We start from the raw sequence: 21036 nt of genomic DNA, 5'->3' as shown, positions 1-21036 counted from the left end.
TATTAATAGTATTGTAAACCACCGAATATCAAAAAATCTTTGAAAAGATAAAACAATAAAGATGATTTAAAATTTTAAAAATTAGTTTGATGTAATCACATTTGTTTATTATTATGTTTCTCTTAGCATAGTATGGTATTTCTAAATCACAACTCTGATCATGTCTATTCACTTCTTAAAATCATTTAGTTGTTACCACCCAGAAACCTGCCTTAAAAAATTTTCACTTGGTACAAAATCTCATCTTGGTAAGTCATTGTACACTTTTCTAGTTATTGTGTGTATATGTGTGTGTATATGTGTGCACTTATATACATATCTACACACACATATATATACATCACTTGCTACTTTAGGAACACCATATTGCTTGCAGTTTTATTGTTCACACCAAGTTTTCTAATATCCTTTGTCTCTAACATCCTTCTCCAATCCCCTTCTTGTTTCCTGTTAGGAATCCATGTTCTATACCTTTGCTCATCTTTCTGGGTTCAGTGGGCTTTAGATGAGCTATTATCTATTATATATATATCTATATATCTATTTAGATATTATCCTTTGCATACATGCTTCCACAAGAACACATAGCCCCACCTACTGCTATGACCTATTGATGTGCTTCCCAGCCTATGGATTCCTTGGTGGTAAGATAAGACATCCTGTGTCTTTTAAAAAAATATCGCTACTCCTACAGCCCAGGAACATAATACCTGGAACATAATACATTTTTAAAAAAGTTTTTGGGCCGCACTGGGTGATGCTCAAGGGTTACTCCTGGCTCAGCAATGATTCCTGGCGGTGCTCAGGGAACCATAAAGAAGGCTGAAGATTGAGCCCAACTTGGATCACCGTTGTGCAAGCAAATGCCCCACCTGCTGCACTATCCAGCCCCCAGCTACCTCGAACAGAATAGGTGCTCATTAATGTGATTTGTATCTAGGGAACAGTGACTATGTCTATCACAGTGTAAATGCATTTTCAGAAGAACAATAGCGAGCACCAATTTTGAGCAAAGAAAATTTGCAACAGAAAAAAAAGAATTCTAAAATGAGATCAAATAATGGGGGAGACCTGCTAAAGAAGAGGTAATGGATTAGCTTCTAAAATGTTTATTAAGGGGTCCAGACAGATGGTACAGGGGGGTAAGGTGCTTGCCTTGCATGCAATTGACCTGGGTTTGATCCCAGGTACCACATATGGATCCCTAAACACCACTAGAGGTCACTCATGAGCACAGAACCAGGAATATCCTGTGAGTATTGCTGGGTGTGACCCATGCCTCCAATAATAAAACAAAATGTTTATTAAGGTGACATGTAAGATTGATGTAGCTGTTCTCTGTTCCTGTCTTTTTTGTGTGACTGTTATGGTTGAGTATTACTTAGAAAAATGTAATCTCAGACACTTACGTGACTGAAAGACAAGACATTCAATTGACCCTTGAAGAAAGATATCAAGTGCTAGTTTCTATCAGGGGAGATGTATGTGTTTTTCTTTAACATTCCAGATCTTCAGTCTACAAATGTTTCTCTTGTCAAAAGAGACTCCTTGAATGATCTGTGCAAATCAGTAGGCAAAATACCTTGAAATCTGTCCAGGTTAAATGGATATACATGAGAACCCCTTTCAGTGCCTGTTTTGTAAACCATAATGTCCAATAGGAAAGAGAAAGACATAGAGAGAAGAAGAAGAAGAAGAAGAAGAAGAAGAAGAAGAAGAAGAAGAAGAAGAAGAAGAAGAAGGAGGAGGAGGAGGAGGAGGAGGAGGAGGAGGAGGAGGAGGAGGAGGAGGAGGAGGGAAGAGGAAAGGGAAGAGGAAAGAGAAGGGGAAGGGGAAAGAGAAGGAGAAGGAGAAGAAGGAGAAGAAAAGTGCCTGCCATAGGCTTTGACAGTGGTGGTGGTAGGAGGGGAAAAAACTGGGTACATTGGTGGCAGGAAATGTACACTGATGGAGGGATGGATTTTGGAACATTGTATAACTGAAACCCAATCATGAACAACTTTGTATCTCACAGTGATTCAAAAAAATTAATTTAAATTTTAAATAAATAAATAAATATGTCCAGGAGAATCCTTATTACACTTGTGGCAATATAATAATGACTACTATGCCAGTCAATGCTTAACAGTATTACAGTTTGGATGAGAAGTTATGTGATCATCCTACAGTCAACACTTAGGCATTTCCTGTGGTCCAAACATTGTATAAAGTTCCTGGCATAAATATTCTAATTATGTAACTATGACCCTTTTTTAAAAAATAAAAAATGAGATACCACTTATATACAACCAGACTTACCCCTTTAAAGCGTACATTTCAGGGGCCAAAATGATAGCACAGAGGTTAAGTCACTTTCCTGCATATAGCTGATCCCAGTTCAATACCCACCATTGCATATGATTCCCTTAACACCAGGTATGACTTCAGAAAACAGAGTTAGTAGTAGCTTCTGAGCAGCAGTAGATATATATATATATGTATATATATATATATCCACTCAATTATATATAATTGAATCATCCTGAGATATACTAGTACAAAGTTGTTCAAGATTGAATTTCAGTCATACAGTGCTCTTATACCCATCTCTTCACCAGTGCACATTTTCCACCACCAATGTGCCCAGTTTCCCTCCCACCCGACCCCCACCCTGCACATTTCTGCCTCATCCCTACAGCCTGCCTCTATGGCAGACACTTCTCTTTCTTTCACTCTTTCTTTCTCATCTCTTCCCAGCCCCTGGTCTTCACCAATTTGCTTTCAATCTCTAAGGATTTGCCTGTTTGAGAAGTTTTATATGAATGGAATTATGTGATTTGTGACCTCTGTGTTTGGCATCTGACAATCTTATTTTACAGTTGAGGAAACGGAAACTCGGATTAAATAGTTTGCCCAAGATCAACCCTCTGGCCTGTAGAAGAATTAGAAAGAGGCACAGGTGTACTTGGCTCCACACTCTTAACTGTCATGTCACTCTTAATTTGTTGCAGGTACTCAGTACATTCCTGAAACAGTTTGGGGGGCTCTTTGTAACTGAGTACATTCTTTCCAAATGCTTCTCCAATCACGATGTGAAAGTAGAGTTAATGGTTAAAAAGAGTCAAAAGTCATAAAAGCAAATACGGCAACTGAAGTGAACTATGAAACTGGGTCTATGTTATTGACTGAGTTGTGTGCCCACAAAATGCGTGTGTTTAACCTCTAATGTGAACAGTATTTGGAAATAGACATTTTCGGGAGCAATTAGGTTAGTTAAGTCAAGTCATATGGGAATGGCCTTGAAATGGCAGACTGGTGGCTTTATCAGAAAAGGAAGAGAAAGGTATCACTTTTTCTCCACCAGCAGAGGACTCAACAGGAAGTCAACCATGTTCAATCCAGGAAGAAAGGGAGGAATTTGTCTATGCTGACCCCAGGGCTCAGGCTTATAGGCTCTGTAACTGGGAGAAGTAAATTCCCTTTGTTTAAGCCACCCAGTCTCTGTTTTGTGTTATGGCAATCTGAGCTAATACCATCCTATTTGGAGCTTAAAATATGAGACATTCATAAAGTCAGGAGAAAGAGCGATTATCGGCTGTGACTTCAAGAACAAATTCCTGAGGCAAACATAAAAAATGTTTTGAATGTAGGAATAACCACTGGAAACAGGAGAAGTATCTGTTTTGCAGGCGGGGAAGGGAGTACCAGAGGTTCCCAAACTGTACTCAGAGGACCCTGGGGCTCACTCCAGGTGATATTCAGTAACCCACTGGATGGTGCAATGCCAGAGCCTGAGGATATGCTGCTTCTGGGACCTTGCAGTGCCAGGAACCACCAAGGCCGCCCCAGTGGTGCTGGCAAGGAATGTAGTTTCAGAGATACAACAAAATCCTCTGCATGCAAAGATCCCTGTACCATCTCCCCAGCCCCACTATAAGATCCATTGCATGGCACTGAACTTTCAGTGTTATAAACCTGTTGCATTTCCCTGGAAAATATAAGGAAACAGTAAAAAAAAAACCCTGTTCTGGTCCTGTTAAGGATATCCTATATTTTGTTCCAGATATTTTTTTCTGAAACCCTAATTGTATAGTATACATGTTTTTTTTCCATGCTTTTGGGCCACACCCAGTGATGCATGCAGTTTACTCCTGGCTCTGCACTCAGGAACTAGTTCTGGAGGGGTTCAGAAGACCACATGAGATAATGGAGATCAAACCTGGGTCATTTGTGTGCAAGGCAAATGCCTTACTTGCTATACTACCTCTCTTCCCCCAGAGTTTTTAGATCACACACCAAAAAATCTGGATACAGTAGAATCTCCTTTAGTGCTCAAAAAACTACTTGTTGACCCAAGTGCCTTAGAACAGAGGACTAGTTAAAGAAATTTTGGTACATCTACACAATGGAATAGGGCTGGAGCGATAGCACAGCGGGTAGGGCGTTCGCCTTACAAGCGGCCAACATGGCTGACCCGAGTTCGATTCCTCCGCCCCTCTCGGAGAGCCCAGCAAGCTACCGAGAGTATTCGATATGCCAGACACAGTAACAACAAAGTCTCCAATGGAGACGTTACTGGGCCCTCTCGAGCAAATCGACGATCAACGGGAGGGCCTTTACCTTTACCTTACACAATGGAATAATATGCAGCTGTTAGGAGAGATGAAGTCATGAAATTTGCTTATAAATGCATAGACATGGAGAGTATCATGCTAAGTGAAATGAGTCAGAAAGAGAGGAACGGACATAGAAGGACTGCACTCATTTGTAGAGTATAAAACAACATAACATGAGGCTGATACCTAAGGATAGTAGATTAACGGGCAGGAAGATTGCTCCATAGCTGGGAGCCTGCCTCATAAGCAAAAGGGAGAAGGCAGTTGGAATAGAGAAAGGATCACTAAAAAAATGATGCCTGGAGGAATCGGTCGAGATGGGACATGTATGCTGAAAGTAGATAATGGACCAAACATGATAACCTATCAGTGTCTGAATTGCAAACCATAATGCCCAAAAGTAGAGAGAGAGTAAGGGGAATATTGTCTGCCATGGAAGCAGGGGGAGGGTGGGAAAGGGAGGGTAGACTGGGGACATTGGTGGGGGGAATGTGCACTGGTGGAGGGATGGATGTTTGATCATTGTGTGGTTGTAACCCAAACATGAAGCTTGTAACTCTCTCACGGTGATTCAGTAAAACTAAAAGAAAGAAAGAAAGAAAGAAAGAAAGAAAGAAAGAAAGAAAGAAAGGAAGGAAGGAAGGAAGGAAGGAAGGAAAGAAAGAAAGAAAGAAAGAAAGAAAGAAAGAAAGAAAGAAAGAAAGAAAGAAAGGGAAGCAAAAGAGTTAGGGAACTACAATAAGAATACACATGTTATATAGAAAGATTGCATTCATCTGGGGAACATGAAGTAACAAAATAGGAGACTAACACCCAAGAATAGCCGATCTAAGTACCAGTAGGTTTACTCCATGGCTTGGAAGCCAGCCACACATGCTAGGGCAAAAGGCAGCTCAGATAGAGAAGGGAGCACCAAATAAAGGGTGTTGTGAGGATCCTCCCAGGATGACAGATGCATACTGAAAGTAGACTATAGACCGAACATGATTGCCACTCGATGCCTCTTTTGCAAACTACAGCACCCAAAAGAAGAGAGAGAACAAAAGGGAATGTTCTGCCACTGAGGCGGGGTAGGATGGGGGTAGGATGGAGGGGGGGGCTACTGGGATCATTAGTGGTGGAGAGTGGGCACTGGTGGAGGGATGGGTACTCAATCATTGTATAACTGAAACCCAAGCACAAAACTTTGTAAGTCTAGGGGCTGGAGAGATAGCACAGCGGGTAGGACATTTGCCTTGCACGCGGCCGACCCAGGTTCGATTCCCAGCATCCCATATGGTTCCCTGAGAATCGCCAGGAGTAACTCCTGAGTGCAGAGCCAGGAGTAACCCCTGTGCATCACCAGGTGTGACCCAAAAAGCAAAAAAAAAGTTTAGGTCTACAACTGTACCTCATGGTGTTTCACTAATAAAAATTTATAAATAAATAAATAAATAAATTGATCCAAAAAAGTTTCCTTAAAAAAAATTCAGTACTTTTTTTCCCTTCGGATTTTGATTTACTGGAGGTGTGCTTACTCCCTGTTACAAAAACAAAACAAAACAGTAATAAAAAACAAAATAAATTTAAAAAAAAGAATACACGTTACAAACCTAATGGCTTTAATAAAATGTTTTTCTGCAAAAAAATATTACTTGTTGGTCAGTCGACTGATTAAATTTTCAAATTTACTAAAGCAGAAAATCATGGTAAATGCATATACACACAAAATATTAAACTTTTTATTTTCACTTACATGTGTCAATTTTTCTGATACAGGGTGAATGTGATTTTAAGTGAGGATTTCTGGTTGGTGTTGCCTTTTTCGTTCTTCCATAAACCACTCTTATAATCATCATTAATGATTCTTGGTATTGGCTTATTTAATGGAGAAAAGAGTGTAGATGCTTGTAAAGCAATTTGAATACAGAGTCCATTCAGAAGTCAATCTTTTTTCCTTCAATTCTTTTCTGTTGTCATTTTCACAACAAATTTGATAGCGTATTTCATAGAATTTCCTCCCTTATTGAAAATTCACAAAACAATTAACTTTTTTGCTTTTGGGGGTCACACCCGGTGGTGCACAGGGGTTACTCCTGGCTCTGCACTCAGGAATTACTCCTGGCGGTGCCCGGGGGACCATATGGGATGCTGGGAATCGAACCCGGGTCAGCCGTGTGCAAAGCAAACGCCCTATCTGCTGTGCTATTGCTCCAGCCCCATAATTAACATTTTTGTTCATAGAAACAACTCTTACTTTTAGAATTTTATCACAATTCTTTCAGTACACATACAATTTAATAAATTTTATAAGCAAAATAACAAGCAGAATGGTCAAAAATATAGACAAGAAGATAATTATTACTAAGCACAGGTCTCGGTCTACAGATGTAGAAGTGCATGATCACATTAAAGAAGTTTTCTAGGGGGCTGGAGTGATAGCACAGGGGGGAGGGCATTTGCCTTGCCTGTGGCCAACCCGGGTTCAATTCCCAGCATCCCATGTGGTCCCCCAGTACTGCTAGGGATAATTCCTGAGTGCAGAGCCAGGAGTAGCCCCTGAGCATCGCTGGGTGTGACCCAAAAAAGAAAAAAGAAAAAAAATAAAGTTAAAAAAAAAGAAAAAGAGGAGTTTTCTAGGGCCAGAGAGATAGTACAGTGAGTAGGGCAGGCAGCTGACCCTTGTTCTATCGCCTGCTCCCCTGTACCTCATATGGTCCCCTGAGAATTGCCAGGTGTGGTCCTTTAGCACAGAGCCAGGAGTAAGTCTAGAATAATGCCAAGTGTGAAAGGCGAAGGAGGAGATTGGGAAGGAGGAGGAAAAAGGAAAGGAGGAGTGTGGGTGGGGTGGGAGAGGAGCAGATTGCTAGTCATAAGTTTTTAATCATCACTTCTGCAACTGGCAATATTGTATTTATTTTAAAAAATATTTTAATTGAGGTCACATTGGTTTATAAGAGTGTAAATAATCACGTGTTTTAGGTGTTTATTACCACACTATGCCTAACACCACCACATATACCTTCCCCCCACATCCCATTGGACCAAAGAAGGAATAAAAAAAACTATGTGCATTAGTGCGTGGAAGTTGGTTAGGAGAGTTTCTTGCTCATTTAAAAAAGCCAGATATGTACTAGGTAAAAAGCTAACGTTCCCTTTGATCTATCCCCTTTTTGATGTGTGTCCTTCCAAGCCCTCATCTGCATTTATCTCTACAGGTGGATTGCTTAAATCATCGAATGTGTCAGACACTACAAAAGCTTTGATGTAAATTGTCTTATTTAGTCCTCACAGCAATTTTTTGAGTGAATTCTATCATTTCCATTTTACAGATGATTAAAGCAAGGCTCAGAAAAGTTCAGTAATTTCCCCTGGGTCACCTGGTGACTAATTTGTTCTTCCTCCTCAGAGGACAATCTTACAAATAGTGTACAGCATGTCTGTTAAAAATATTTCTGTCCTTTCATCTATGTATTTGGTAAACATTTACTGTATTTCCACTATTTGCTGGCAACTATATATAATGACACGTGTTCAAGCACATAGTCTGTCTTCAGATCACTGGAAAAGACAAGACTACCTGGGAATGAAGAACTTATTTCAAACCAACCAGTTATTAAGTGCATATCAGGAGTATAATTTATGTTTGTTGGAACAAATTGTTATATATAATATCTTTGGGGCATAAGCAATTTGGTGGGTATTTTTAGAGGTTGAATATTTTTCCTGGGAGAAGATGAATTTGAGGTCCCTGGAAAGCATTGCTCAGTTTCTTTTTTTCTTTATTTTTTGCTTGTTTCTTTATTTATTTTTAATTTTTTTGTTTGTTCTTTTCTTTTTTAAAAATTTTTATTAGTGAAACACCATGAGGTACAGTTGTAGAGTTACAAATTTTTGTGCTTCGGTTTCAGTTGTACAATGATCGAGTGTCCATCCCCCCACCAGTGCCCATTCTCCACCACCAATGGTCCCAGTAGCCCTCCCACCTCCCCATTTCCCCCATCCCACCCTGCCTCTGTGGCAGGGCATTTCCTTTTGTTCTCTCTCTCCTTTTGGGTGCTGTGGTTTGCAAAAGAGGCATTGAGTGGCAATCATGTTTGGTCTATAGTCTACTTTCAGCATGCATCTCCCATTCTGGGAGGATCCTCCCAACACCTTTTATTTGGTGCTCCCTTCTCTATCTGAGCTGCCTTTTCCCCTAGTGTGTGTAGCTGGCTTCCAAGTCATGGGGTAAACCTCCTGGTACTTATCTCGGCTATTCTTGGATGTTAGTCTCCTGTTTTGTTACTTTATATTCCCCACATGAATGCAATCTTTCTATGTCCCTCTCTTTCTGGCTCATTTCTCTTAGCATGATACTTTCCATGTAGTACCACTTGTATGTAAATTTCATGACTTCATCTTTTCTAACAGCTACATAGTACTCCACTGTGTTGATGTACCAAAATTTCTTTAACCAGTCATCTGTTCTCGGGCACTCAGGTTTTTTCCAGATTCTGCATTGCTCAGTTTCTAAGTTGGAGACTCATACATTGGTATAAATAAAAGTTCTGAAAAGTTAAAGTTAAAAATAATATATGTAATATACATTATATGTTGACTGGAGCGATAGCACAGTGGTAGGGCATTTGCCTTTTGCGCAGCCAGCCAGGCCGATCCAGGTTCGATTCCTCCGCCCCTCTCGCAGAGCCCGGCAAGCTACTGAGAGTATCTCGCCCTCACGGCAAAGCCTGGCAAGCAACCCATGACGTATTCGATATGCCAAACACAGTAACAACAAGTCTCACGATGGAGATGTTACTGGGCCCACTCGAGTAAATCGACGAACAATGGGAGGACAGTGCTACATTATAAGTACTATTACATGTCTTTTCAGGCACAGAGTGATATACAAAAATCCATAGGTGATGAATAAGCATAAAATGGGTGCAGGGTTGGAATTCCAATTCCTTGACTAAAAGAACTGGTAATAATAAATTTAGGTTCATGAAGAAGCTTTGTTAGTATTTTGAAAATATCAGCTCAGGGGCTGGAGCGATAGCACAGCTGGTATGGCGTTCGCCTTGAAGGCGGCCGAACCGGGTTCGATTCCCAGCATCCCATATGGTCCCCCAAACACCACCAGGGGTAGTTCCTGATGCAGAGCCAGGAGTAACCCCCGATTATTGCTGGGTGTGACCCAAAAAGCAAAAAAAAAATGTCAGCTCAAACAAGAACAAGCAACTGAAAAGTGAATCACATGTGTAGAAAAGATGTGCCTAAGGAAATAGAAGAAAAAATAGAGGCAGTACAGGAGTTAATGTGCTTATCTTGCATGTGACTGATGTGGGTTTGATCCCCAGCAATACCTGTGGTTCTCTGAGAGTTTCCAGGAGTGACCACTGAGCGCAAAACCAGGAGTAAGCCCAGCCCTGAACACTTTTGGGTATGACTCCAAACCAAAATTAAAGAATAAGTATAATTGAGGAGTTGAGCCATAATAATTGTAAAAAAATTAAAGACTGAATGTTGCACCAAGACTTTACCTATTATGCAACACATTCTACAAGGCTGGCCGAGTTCAACGTGCACTATGGAGGAGTGAGGGAAATGCCTCTTCCAGAGACGGGTTGGTGCACTTGAGCCATGTGAGTGCCTGGCCTCCAAATGAATAAATGCCAAAGGCTTTTAGAGCCAGTTGGCAACATGTATAGGGATAGAAGAATCAGGGGATTATTCTTATAAACCTGGAATGGAATCTTATAGAAGAGAGCAGAAGGGAAGTCTTCATTGGAAGCATTACAAGAACGGCTATATATGCTTTGTGACTGCAGAAACATTTAAATATTCAAACATGTGAAATGTGGCAGTGATGATACAAGAAATAAGATCGATTGGGGGGGGGGAAGAAGAAAGAAAAAGAGGACAGGAGAGAAAAAAGGAAATCTTGAATTTCTTACATTGTTTGCAAAGAAACTGGATTTGATGATGGAATTTGGTCCTCGTGACTAAAAATATTTCTTTGGTGTTGGAAAAGTACTGCTCTCTCTCTTCTTGCTTCTCTCTCTTCTCTCTCGTCTCTCTCTCCCCCCACCTCTCCCTCCCTCTTCCTCTCCCTCTCTCTCTCTCTCTCCTCTTTCTCTTCCTCTCCATAAAAAAAAAAAAAAAACCGTGGCAGCTCCTGGTCTGGAGGACTTTAAAAATAGTAGCGATTTCATCTGTCTGGAATGGCCTGTGTCAGCACTTGCCCTAGGCAAGGTTGCCACATAGGCAAAATCTCCCCCTCCCTCCTTCCTATCAGACGCCCCTTTCCCAGAGGCATCTGTGACCTTCATGCCCTCCTCAACAACCTCCACCTTTTCCCTGGCCCCCAGGGGGCTGACCCTCCTTCTTGGACCAGAGCTCCAGTGCGACCTCCCACTGAAAAATCAACTCCCCCTTTCCTTCAGCTCTCCTTCCAGGTGTGAGAGAAGCAAGTCCATCTCACCCTTTGTGGCCAATTTGCATTTCAAAATAGGACCCTGGTTAATCTAGAGCTGGTGGAGCTTTGAAAGGCTGGGCAGCCGCATAGCCAAGTGGAGAAGGGCCATGAGAGGAGTGTTTTGCAGGAGGTGGGGGAAGGAGGTGAGGTAGCTTGCCTTCCTGGAAGCTATTAAATACCAGATGTGGGCTCTGTTCAGTGTGGTTCTGCCCGGAGGGGGAGGGCAGGCCGGTAGGAGGTGGATGACTGGACTCTTTGACCTCTCAAGGTTGCCGTGAATTCTATGGGTCGGTGATTTCCAACTACATTGCCCTGCGCCCGGCTTCCTTTGGAGCACTTGAGGCACCTCGTGACTTGGATTTAACTAGGGGTTTTCAGTGGCGTGTCTTTGTGCCTAGCAGTCAGGGCCCAATTTTCCCATCACAATACTCCCTACCACCAGCAACCCTGCGCTTCAGTGATGGTGACTGCTGAAGGTTCATGCTAGCCATCCTCGGCTCAAAGAGATTTTCCCAGAGAGCTCTTGAAAGCATCCCTTCTTGAAGAAGCAAAAGAAAGGGCCTATTTGGTGTTCAATGTGTGTGGGATTTATGAAGAAATAAAAGATGTGTGACCTTATGTGAATAGAGTCTGCAGTATGCCAGTTTTTTTTGGGGGGGGCGGGGAAGGGCAGGATGGTGAAAGTTGCAAAAATAAAATCGACTCAAGCAGATCCTATGAGTAATTTGGTAAGTCTCATATGGGATTAACAAAGCTTCAAGAGCCCCTGCTCTATGCCAGGCTCTGAGTTGAACTCGGTGAGTAATGAGCAATATAAATCAAAGAAAGATCCCTTTTAGGAAGGAATTCAATCTAGTGGAGGAAGACAGGGGACTGTGTGAGATGTGGCGTCTTTGAGGTGAGCAAGGGTGTTTGGGAGGGAAGAGATTACTCTTGGCTCCACTTGCGTCTTGATAGGGATCGGAGACATCTCTCCCTGGGAGATGACATCTGAGCTGAGTGGGTGGAAGCCCAACCAAAGAGAAGGTGGGAAGGGCGGTCTGTGTAGAAGGAATGACATGAACAGAGGCTTCAAGGCATGAAACTACTTGACATGTGTGGGGAACTACCAGCAGGCTGAGATTATTAGAGAGGAAAGTGTCAGGAAGGGGGAGGGGCTAGGGAGGAGGCTGGTGGGGTAGGCAGTGCCGGGTGAGGGAAAGGAGGGCCCAGCCCCCAGAGCTAAGGAAAAATGAATAGACTTTCTCCTGAGGGGAGCCACTGAAGGATTTTATGCAGGTCAGATTTGCATCTTGATTAAACTATCTGTCAATTTGGGGAAAATCATTCAAATTGCCTGTGGGATGAATTGATTACAGAATTCTGTTGAAAGGGTAGATTTGCAGATTGAGCCATAGTTAAGTGCAAGACTGTGCTCTCTCTTGTTTTCCAAGAGGGTTTGTCATTAGACAGAGGCATTTGAAGGAGTGCCCCAAAACCAATCTACAGAGAGATGCATGCACTTATCTAGAAAAATTGACATCATTTAGGATGATCCAAGTCCTCTAAACTTTGAGGAAAGGACATGGTGTTTAAAGGGTCTTGTGGTTTCTACCTTTTGCTCCACGTGGCAGTAACTGTATCAGGTTAAAAATGCAAATTGTGCTATGATCTCTTTGTTTTGTTCAGCAAAAGTCATCCGGGAAGGCTCTGTTCAACCTGAGTTGTGGCCACCTAAATCTTGCGGAAAAGGAATATTTTGGATTAGAATTCTGTAGCCATTCTGGAAATAATGTAAGTTGGTTTTATGTGGAGGTTCTTTGTGTCTCGAATTGCTTCTAAATGCAGTTTACAGCTGCGTATATAGGACTCCAATCCCGATTGGAGAATGTAAAATGCTCTGAACCCTTGCAAAATGACTGCACTCAACAACTACCTTTCCTTCTCCTTTTGTCTATTAAAAGTACCTCAATTTACTAAACACACTCTATTACACTGAGCACCTCTATTGTTCTATATGGGTGGCGATTTTTTCCCACTACCTTTATCCGAATTTTCAACATAACTTAATCTTAAAATATCTGAGAGGGATGGGGGGGACTAAAGTGCCTGCCATAAAGCCATAGAAGCAGGCTGGGGGGAGGGGATGGAGGGAGGGAAACTGGGGTCATTGGTGGTGGGAAATGGACACTGGTGAAGGAAGGGGTGTTGGATCATTGTATGACTGAAACCTGATCATAAACAGCTTTGTAACTGTGTATCTCACAGTGACTCAATTAAAAAAATAAAAATTAAAAAAATATATGTGCAAAATATTATTATTGTTATTATTATCATCATCTTACTTTTAAGTTGAGGCTGGAATTAAGACTTCTAAGGTCACCAATGAATAGCCAAGGACTCTCCTTTTGTCTCCCTCAGAGTCCTACATTCCTGCTCATGTTTTCCCACTATGTGAAAACTTGGCACATCTGAAATCTGGCACTTACCCAAAAGGGTCATAATGTCTATTAAGCTGGCACTTAGGGCCTGTAGGATTCAGAGGTGAAACCAAATGCCTGGATTAATTTTTGTAGTGGCGAATAAGCCTTGCATGTGACACCTTTGTCATCCTACTTGGGTAGGGGAGGGGGCAGTGATTCCAACAACGAAGATCAACAATGTTAACTGTCATTGTAAAAAGAGGATGTAGAATGAGGGAGATAGCAACCTCTCATTGCTATCTCTCTCTTTAGAAATCTAAATCATCCTAGTATTTATTTCATATTGACTTTTATCTGAGAAGGAAAGAAAGAAAGAAGGAAGGAAGGAAGGAAGGAAGGAAGGAAGGAAGGAAGGAAGAGAAAGAAACGGAAAGAAAGAGAAAGAGAGAGAAGGCAGGAATGAAGAAAGGAAGGCAGGAAGGCAGGAAGGCAGGAAGGCAGGAAGGCAGGAAGGAAGGAAGGAAGGAAGGAAGGAAGGAAGGAAGGAAGGAAGAGCAAGAAAAGAAAAGAAAGAGAAAGAAAGAGAGAGAAGGCAGGAATGGAGAAAGGAAGGCAGGAAGGCAGGCAGGAAGGAAGGAAGGAAGGAAGGAAGGAAGGAAGGAAGGAAGGAAGGGAGGAAGGGAGGAAGGGAGGAAGGGAGGAAGGGAGGAAGGGAGGGAGGGAGGGAGGGAGGGAGGGAGGAAGGGAGGGAGGGAGGGAGGAAGGAAGGAAGGAAGGAAGGAAGGAAGGAAGGAAGGAAGGAAGGAAGGAAGGAAAACTTAAAGGAAAACTTCACTCAGTATCATATTAATGTTATTCCAGGTCTGGTTGGAACTTCTGAAGCCTATTACAAAGCAAGTTAAAAGTAAGTATGGAAAATCATTTAAGGAATGGAGTTCCCAGGTACAGTTTGAAAATATTGCAGTAATACCTCACTATTCCTCACTGCAGCATAAAGCAGAAGAGAGTGGAAAGAAACTTTATGTATTATTTCAATGCATAGTACATCTACAGAATTGGGCAATTTGTATTCATTTCACCCAAGACAAAGACATGCATGCCTCAGGATATTTGAGTAAGGTAAAGGTAAAGGTAAAGGCCCTCCCGTTGATCGTCGATTTGCTCAAGCGGGCCCAGTAACGTCTCCATTGGAGACTTTGTTGTTACTGTGTTTGGCATACGAATACATCACGGCGGGTAGGCGCTTGCCTTGCAAGTAGCTGTTCCCATGTTCAGTCCCCGATATTTGAGTAAGTCAGAAAAAAATCCTGCTCATTCCAGCATTCCATGGAATTATTTTAGGAATATAGCTCACTCATCAGCACTGTCTACAGACCTTGGAGCTTCCATGTCAGTCTGCAATGCCTTTCCCCATCTGCCAGACGATGTCTTATCCAGTCACAGGCTTTGTTATTCATTCTAGTTAATATATGAGTGCCTGCTATGTATGAAATATTGCTGCCCCCATGCTTCATATTCTTGTGTTGTGGTTTTCAACTTTTTAGTTTTTATGTTCATTTGTATAACTTCTGTTAAGATCCAAATTCCTGGGGCATTATTTCTAGGTTGGGGTCCAGCAATCAACATACTTCATATGTCCCACAGGTGCTTCAGAGGCAGATGGATTTCACTTAACACCCTGGAGAAATGCTGTTTTAGTAATTCTTCCTCTACTTGCTCTTTGTGTCTTGGTGCTTTCCATAGATCTGGCTGTTCCTACTACACAGAAACAATCTGTCGCATTATTCCAAGTTTCCTAACAACAGATCCCTCCTACCTCTCTAATCTATGATGCACACCTACTCCAAAGGGAACTGTAGAAGTTACTGACCTGACCACCTCACTCTTCTGCTTCAGTCGCATCCATGGTTCCTGTTAACCATTAGAAAGAAGTTTAAACTCATTAGCCTGATTCACAAAGTGCTGAATTCTGCCTTTCTAGTCTTGCCTCTACTACTGACTTCTTTGTATTCCTACTGCTTCCAACTGTGACAAAACCTCCAGTGCAGACTTTTCAGATGAAATGGAGGGTGTCCAACTAAATTAAAGTTTCAGATAAGCACGAGCAGTTTGTTTGTATTAGTGTGTCTCGTGCAATTGCTGTTTTAGACAAATTTTAAATTTAAGTAGGAATCATTCATGAGCTCAGTTGGCAACTTTGCTAGGAAGTCCCCCGGAACTTTTCTAAACACCTTTTTCTTTCTGTGCATTTGCAATACTCAGAGCTAATAGTCCTTGTTGTATTTGAATAGTTGGTCTCTGTTTAAACTGTCTCTTCTTGTAGACTATAAACACTTAATTGTCTGTTTACTCCTAGTACCTGCCTAGTACAATACTTGGCGGATAAGACACTCAATAAATATTTACTGAATAAGTAATGCTAATGATATATGTACATGTTTGCTTCAATGCAAAACTTTTTTTTATTTGTGTAAGCAAGTAAGAGTAAAAGGCATTTTCTTAATGCAGATTTTAAGATCTACAGAGACATCCATCTATACTGCTTCCAGTTCGTTTAATGAGATCCTTGAGACAGGTGACATTTACCTACTCCTAAAACTTGACCCATCTCTCAGCAAGAAATACAGAATCACAAGGAACAAGTGAAACAAATTTTTCTACACCCAAAACTCCTTAATAAAGGTCACAGTAAGCCCCAAAGGGGTTCATCCTTATAAAGAGAAAAGCCAAAGGGACTGTATGCAGGAGGAGAAGCTAGAGAACTTTCTATTTATGTAGAGACAATTTAGAAAGAGCAACATGTAGCATACAAATATGAATCATTGAAATATGAAAGAAAAGCCTGTGGGAAGGGTGATGGGAAAAGGAGAAAAATAAAGTGTATGTGTGTGTGTGTGTGTGTTGTGTATGTAGAGCCCTGTAAGTGTCATAATGAAAATTTAAATAAAACTTATGGAGATATTATGTTTTAAGATCCTAAGGAAGTTGTTTTCAAATTTATGGTGAAATTTTTCCCAGTGGATCCTGGACATCTGCGAGAAGAACTGACAAGGTAGAGTACTTACCAATGTGTCTGTCATATGCTTTTACTTAAGAATAAGTTTTCTCCATTGTTCAGTTAATAGGTTTCTAATCTTCTCGAAAAGCTTGACTCCCCATCGCTCCTGTGATGATCACAAGAGCTAAAGAGGAGGGCCCAGTTTGTTTCCATAGTGATAATCTTCCAAACACTAGAAATTTCAGAAAGAAGAAGGGACAATATCTAGTCTGGACAATAACTTAGGGGTTATGCCATGAATTGCTGCATCAGAAATCAAAACTGTATATTAACTGTACTTGTGTTCTAATCAGAAAGAAGTTTGACTGTACAAATATGATACCTGCTAATTTCTATGGATATAGAAAATAATATTACATGCATCCGTGTGTCAGTATAAAGTGGAGTACTCAGTATTGATAATATACATGTAAAAGTAAAACCCATAAAAATGTCTATCCATTGTAATGGATAATAAATCATCGGCAAAAAATTGCTTGACAACGAAAACTTAATTTCTTAGAAAAGTAAACTTTCTACTTGAAAATTTTTTAATTAAAAAGTGAAACATTTTAAAAGAGTATTTTACTATTTAGAAAAATGCCCTTAAAATTACAGTTTGGGGGCTAGAGAGATAGTACAGGGGTAAGGCACTTGCCTCAGATATGGCCGACCCCAGTTCTATCCAAAGCATCTTTTATGATTCCCCTGAGCACCAGTAGGAGTGACCTCTGAGCACAGAGCCAGGTATAATCCTGAGCACTGTTGGTTGTGTCCCACTGTCCTCCCGTTGTTCATCAATTTTGCTCTAGTGGGCCCAGTAACTTCTCCATTGTGAGACTTGTTGTTACTGTGTTTGGCATATCGAATACGTCACGGGTAGCTTGCCAGGCTTTGCCGTGCGGGCAAGATACTCTTGGTTGCTTTCCGGGCTCTCTGAAAGGGGCGAAGGAATTGAACCCGGCTCGGCCGGGCTCGCTGCGCACAAGGCAAACGCCCTACCGCTGTGTCCCAACCCTACAAAATATTGTAATATAGACTTAACCTACTTATTTAAAAAGTATGATATCAGCATAACATTCCCCTCAAACCTTTCCTTGCTTTCTGGATTTTAAAGTCTAATTTGGAGAAGGGACATAGGAGATAAACTAGTTTAGGCCTCTTACTTGACAGATGAGGAAACACATTCTGGAAGCTGAAGTGACTTGGTCATATCATAATATTGTACAGCGATTCTCCCTTAAGTCTTTCTCCTGACATGATTTGCGGCTAGTTCTTCATCGCTTCTGTATAAGATTTCTTTGTGAGGGATCTTGACAGAAGGCACTTTTCACAAGTCGTTCTCCCTCATTCCCTCCACATTTGTGAGATATAGACTATTTTCCCAAATAACTTGATATCTTTGTGTCTATATCACGTTGCCTTTGTTAACCCATTCCAGTTGAGTCTCAAATTGTGAACAAGTTTGATGAAGATATATTTTCTACAAAAAAGAAAGAGAAGAAAATCAATGTGATGATAAATGATTCATCAGCTGTTCAGACAAGGATTTGGTATTTGTAGCAGGCAGCTGCCTTCTTAAAAGCAAGGAACGTGTCAAATGACAAGAAGTTTCCTTTTCTTCTTGCTAAGAGCAAAATGAAATTCACTTTCCCTTTAGCAATTGAGGCTGATCTCATTTACATCTATATTTGAAAGTAGGCAATGAATGGCAAAGGTTAGACTTCCTTTGTTTTTTCCACCACTAGTCCATTAAAAATTCTTGACTGTTGACTTTACAAAGATTCTGCTTGGAGTCAATAAATGAGTTTCTGAGAATGGTGTGCAAATATAATTTTTTCCTAATTGAATCAGTTCTAATCCATTAGGGAGCTTACAACTGGCAGGGTTATCGTGATTATTGCTTTTGTAAATTGAATAATTACCTACTAATTTACGTGTTTTTTCTAATCTGTATTTTCATCTATCATCTGTGATTCATTTTTAGTCACAATATTGCTTTCAAGACTTAACTGTATTAAAAAATTTAGATAGAATGTTATTTAGAAAATCACATCTTATACAGGGAAATGTCCACAAGTAAATACTCAGTAAATATTGTGTATACTCAACAGTTTAATGTATAAAATAAAATATTGGGACAGATTTCATAAAGGGGGAGAAAATTGTCAGTGATTGAATCTTTACCATACATGTTTTCAGAAGTTGTTTCTTTGCTAAGGTCTTTCAAGTGTGATATAAATGTTACCTGTTTGACAGAACTCTGGATACAAACTTGAACTTTATGGATCCCTAATGATCCATCAGTGGGAAAAAAAGAGAATATGAACTCATTTCATTCCCCACACAACAATTCCCTCCCTGTTTTATGCAAATATCTGACCTGGTTCCAATCACACAAAGATGATCTAGGCGAAGAGAATAATATGAGCACAGAAGCAAGGTCTTGGTCCTTGATTTCTGAAGCACCATCTTTTATAGTAGTCTAGATTCAGTGGCAGACCAGAATTGGGACCAGTTTCACTATTTTGAGTTGAAGTGATTTTGCCCAAATCACCTAACTTCTATCATTCCCTAACTGGGAAATGGGGTGATTTTTCCTGCCCTGCCAACGTTCCATCCAAGTTGTTATTATAGAGAAAACTTGATAGTATTTTGTAAACAGAACATGACTGTCCTCTCAGAGGGCTCATTCTTGCTGAATCTCCCTTTCCCCTTGGCTGAGTGTGTGGCTTTGCTATGTGGCAGAAACCACCAGAGGATGATTGGCCAACTCCTTCCAGTTGGCAAGAGGATTTGGCAATAATGTTTCCTGATGTCTGCTAGGCCTGCCAAAGTGCTGGGTCAGCCGAGTTGTGGTCTGGTTCTGGTTTAGGGCTGAAGCAAAGTCTATGCATTACTCACTGCCCCTAAAAGGCATTTACTAACGGGGCGGCGGCAGGAGGAGGGGGTTTGGGGTGGGGGGACCCAACACCGTCTTTATCTCGAATGCTCTAGGATCTGGGAGAAGGGAAATGCTTTTGTCTTGTCCCTGTTTCTATCTCAAGAGATTCCCCCCAACCCTGACTTCTCTGCAGGTACCTTTTTACTCTTCAAATAAAGAAGGATTTGGCTCAAGGAAGGCTTCCATGCAGTGATAACTGTACAGCGTTGATTGTCTCTCACATCTTACAATGTAAGTAGCAATCGTTGACTTTGGGATCTCTCAGCCAGGTAGAGAACCATGGAAGGGAGCTGAAGACAATTAATGTCCCAGCCATTATTATTAGCACTTAAGGAGAGAATGCATGAAATAAGCTTTATAGAGTTAGTGTGATCTAAAAACAGAGAATCTGATAGTTCCAGTCTTTGAAATTTGGGTTCAGATCCCATTTCTATTGCATTTTAACTGTTGAAGGGTCTCTTAGAGTTTCCTTATCTTTAAAATAGTGAGAAGAAGACCTTCTTACAGAGATGAAAGGTAAACGGTGATTTTCTTCTCTCTTGGTCTGACCTTGCTCTCTTGCTGCCGTGGGCTGGTTGTCCAGGAGCTGCCTGAGACTCATCAGGGCATGGATTTGGCCAAGCACTCTCTTTGCTGCCCCCAGGATACATTTCTGCCGCATATTGTAATTTTGATGTGATTTCCATGTTGCTGTTTATCACGATTCCAGAGAACAAAGCAGAGATTGCAGCAGGTGGAGAGAGACAAAAAGGGAAAAAGGCCCCAGGCATTCATTAGCATTTCCCATATCCTAGCAGCCAAGTTGTTGGACCAGGCTGAATAATAAAGAAGAGGAGAAAGAATTCTGGGAATAGTAGGACTGTGCCTGGGTGCAGGTAAAGCTGGACAAAACAGCCTGCTTCTGAATCCCTCAGGGTAGAGTTGAGATAGCTGTATGGAGATAGTATCTGTTCATCAACGGCAGCTGGACTTTGTCTCCTAGAATAGACCTTTCAGGAATAAACTGCCCCTTCTGATTCCTAAAGGATAATCACTATTTTTGGGTGGTTTCATGAGTTTATTATTATTTTTTGTTTCTTTCTTTGTTTTGTTTTTGGGCCACATCCAGCTGTGCTCAGGGCTTACTCCCAGCTCTGCCCTCGGGAATCACTCCTGGAGGGCTTAGGGTACCAAATGTGGTGCCAGGGATGGAACCCAGGTAGGCTGTGTTCAAGGCAAATGCTCTATCCACTGTACTATCACTCTGGCCCCTCATAAGTTTATTTTTGGCTTCTGTTCCTTACCTTCCCAACAAACCGGAAATGGTAGATATTTTAAAAACATTTTTAATTAATATTCTTTGATCTACAACACTGTTAATAATAGTTTCGTTCACACATCATTTCAACACAGCATCCATCACCAGGGTACCCAGTTCTTTTCCAGGATCTCAACAGCCCCTCTGTTCCAACTCTCCAGTCCCCTTACACTCAGGTTTGTGAACCAACTCTTTGGATATTTATTGCCTCTTCACTGTATTTTTAAATCCCCCATATGAGAGAGGTGAATCAGTATCTCTCTCCTTATGACTGACTTCACTGAGTATAATATCTTCAGTTTAATCCAACTAGAGGCAAATT

The 21036-nt window shown here is 41.2% G+C and overlaps 1 protein-coding gene across 2 annotated transcripts in view; it reads left to right on the top strand.

Moving 5' to 3' along the window:
• Positions 1-21036, top strand: part of FRMD7 (FERM domain containing 7) — a 67650-nt gene that overhangs the window by 24281 nt on the left and 22333 nt on the right. Inside the window, exons 2-5 of one of the 2 annotated variants that reach the window (XM_056130189.1) lie at positions 12703-12807; positions 14298-14340; positions 16455-16488; positions 19551-19648. In XM_056130189.1, the coding sequence (XP_055986164.1) occupies positions 12703-12807; positions 14298-14340; positions 16455-16488; positions 19551-19648 (280 nt within the window). Of the gene's footprint in view, positions 1-12702; positions 12808-14297; positions 14341-16409; positions 16489-19550; positions 19649-21036 lie in introns of both variants that reach the window. The other variant, XM_056130188.1, reaches the window with a different exon arrangement.

The sequence above is a fragment of the Sorex fumeus genome, unplaced genomic scaffold (genome assembly GCF_029834395.1).
Source record: "Sorex fumeus unplaced genomic scaffold, SorFum_2.1 ptg000075l, whole genome shotgun sequence".
In the NCBI taxonomy this organism is placed as follows: domain Eukaryota; kingdom Metazoa; phylum Chordata; class Mammalia; order Eulipotyphla; family Soricidae; genus Sorex; species Sorex fumeus.
Note: the sequence above shows the minus strand (reverse complement) of the source record. Positions and strands in the feature narration are given on the sequence as shown.